Source organism: Priapulus caudatus, unplaced genomic scaffold (assembly GCF_000485595.1).
Source record: "Priapulus caudatus unplaced genomic scaffold, Priapulus_caudatus-5.0.1 Scaffold19290, whole genome shotgun sequence".
In the NCBI taxonomy this organism is placed as follows: domain Eukaryota; kingdom Metazoa; phylum Priapulida; class Priapulimorpha; order Priapulimorphida; family Priapulidae; genus Priapulus; species Priapulus caudatus.
In genome coordinates, this window is record NW_014596351.1 from 1 (window position 1) to 587 (window position 587).

The following is a 587-nucleotide window of genomic DNA, read 5'->3' on the forward strand; positions in this document are numbered from 1 at the left end:
TAACTGGTTGAGTTTGCGTTTGCTGGTGATAGTGTATTTTAACTGTAGACGGGCGAACTCTATTTGTTGTGGGTGGCTAGGTGTTTGCAGTTCATCTAATACCCAATCGTAGAGTGGGCGATGATCTTCGAATTCCAGCGTGCAAATTGAGTGAGTGATGTTTTCCATTGCATCGGATAAACAGTGGGTGAAATCGTACATTGGGTAGATGACCCATTCGTCACCTGTGCGTTGGTGATGTGCGCGTTTAATGCGATAGAGTGCTGGGTCGCGCATGTTAATGTTGGATGAAGACATATCGATCTTGGCGCGTAACAGGTGTGCGCCGTCTTCGAATTCACCAGAGCGCATCTTCTCGAACAGTTCGAGGTTTTCTTCGATGCTGCGGTTGCGGTAAGGGCTCTCTTTTCCTGCTTCGGTCAGGGTGCCACGGTATTCGCGCATCTCTTCGACGCTGAGTGAGCAGACGTAGGCTTTGTCTTTTTTGATGAGTTCAACAGCAAAGTCGTAGAGTTGCTGAAAATAATCCGAGGCGTGAAATAAACCGCTCCATTCAAAACCTAACCATTCCACATCTTGCTCGATGG

At 47.7% G+C, this 587-nt stretch overlaps 1 protein-coding gene across 1 annotated transcript; it reads right to left on the minus strand.

Moving 5' to 3' along the window:
* Positions 1 to 102: 102 nt before the first annotated feature.
* LOC106820529 (glutamine--tRNA ligase-like) lies at positions 103 to 579 on the minus strand (the record flags this gene model as incomplete). Its single annotated transcript, XM_014825038.1, has 1 exon — positions 103 to 579. A coding segment is annotated over one exon (477 nt), but the record flags the coding sequence as incomplete, so codon positions are not given.
* Positions 580 to 587: the final 8 nt, after the last annotated feature.